Genomic DNA, 1,036 nt, shown 5'->3' with positions numbered 1-1,036 from the left:
TTAAAGTATGACCACGTAAAGGAGTCCAGAGATTTGGGAAGTCAGGGAAGTTAGCTCCGCGTTTTGTTGGACCTTTTGAAATTCTGGAACGAATTGGAGAAGTTGCTTACAATGTAGCATTGCCACCTCAACTTTCAAATATTCACAACGTATTCCATGTTTCAATGTTGCGGAAGTATCATCCAGATCCTACTCATGTTATTGATTGGGGAGAATTCGAAGTGCATGAGCAGCTATCTTTTGAAATAAGGCCACTTCAAGTCTTAGATCGTAAGGAACAAGTTTTGCGTACTAAAACAATTCCTTCGGTCAGAATTCTTTGGCAAAATGGAAATGTTCAAGAGGAGACGTGGGAATTGGAAACTGAAATGCACAACAAGTATCCAGAACTTTTCTCTACTCTTGGTAAGTTCGAATTTCGGGACGAAATTCTATTTAGGTGGGTAGATTGTAATATCCTAAACTATTTTGTTTGTTTTATTAGATTATTTTTTAGTTTTATTGAGATTTTAGGTATTTTTACTTTTGTCAAAAAAAAAAATTAATTACTACGTTCAGTAAGAACGCAGCAATCATTCCCTTTTGTCATGCTCTCTCTCAGCACGCATGCAAAGTGAGAGATGGCATACATAGGAGAGCCTAGAGAGTTGGGCTAGTAGATTAGGATGGATTGGGAGAAGTGGAGAGTGGATTTCGATCAAAAACAGATGGAAGGAGCAAAGAGAGAGTTTTGGAAAACAGATAGAAACTTAGTGGGTGTGAGAGGGAAACTTCGTTTGGTCTTGTCTCTGTGTAAGGTTCCGAGGAGGTCGTTGGTGATCCACAAGAGTAGGCAACGGAGCTAGAGCTCAGGTTTGCGCTGCGAAATTCGAGGTAGGGTTTGATGGGGTGTTTGTTTTATGTTGTGATTATGCTTGAATTGTTTGGCTATTGTTGGAGTTGTTTGACATTGATGTGTGTGATATTGTTGGCATTGTTTGATATTGAACTGTTCTTTTGACTTAGATATATGATCATTGGAGATTATGCTTATTGA

At 38.6% G+C, this 1,036-nt stretch overlaps 1 protein-coding gene across 1 annotated transcript in view; it reads left to right on the top strand.

Annotated features, from left to right (window-relative positions):
• LOC101298923 overlaps positions 1-832 on the top strand; it is a 2,680-nt gene extending 1,848 nt beyond the window's left edge. The window contains exons 3-4 of the mRNA XM_004305397.1: positions 30-405; positions 798-832. Of these exons, the coding sequence (XP_004305445.1) occupies positions 30-405; positions 798-832 (411 nt within the window). The remainder of the gene's footprint in view (positions 1-29; positions 406-797) is intronic.
• Positions 833-1,036: the final 204 nt, after the last annotated feature.

This window comes from Fragaria vesca, linkage group LG6 (assembly GCF_000184155.1).
Source record: "Fragaria vesca subsp. vesca linkage group LG6, FraVesHawaii_1.0, whole genome shotgun sequence".
Classification (NCBI taxonomy): domain Eukaryota; kingdom Viridiplantae; phylum Streptophyta; class Magnoliopsida; order Rosales; family Rosaceae; genus Fragaria; species Fragaria vesca.
The sequence above is the reverse complement of the archived record's forward strand: the minus strand, read 5'-3'. Positions and strand labels throughout refer to the sequence as shown.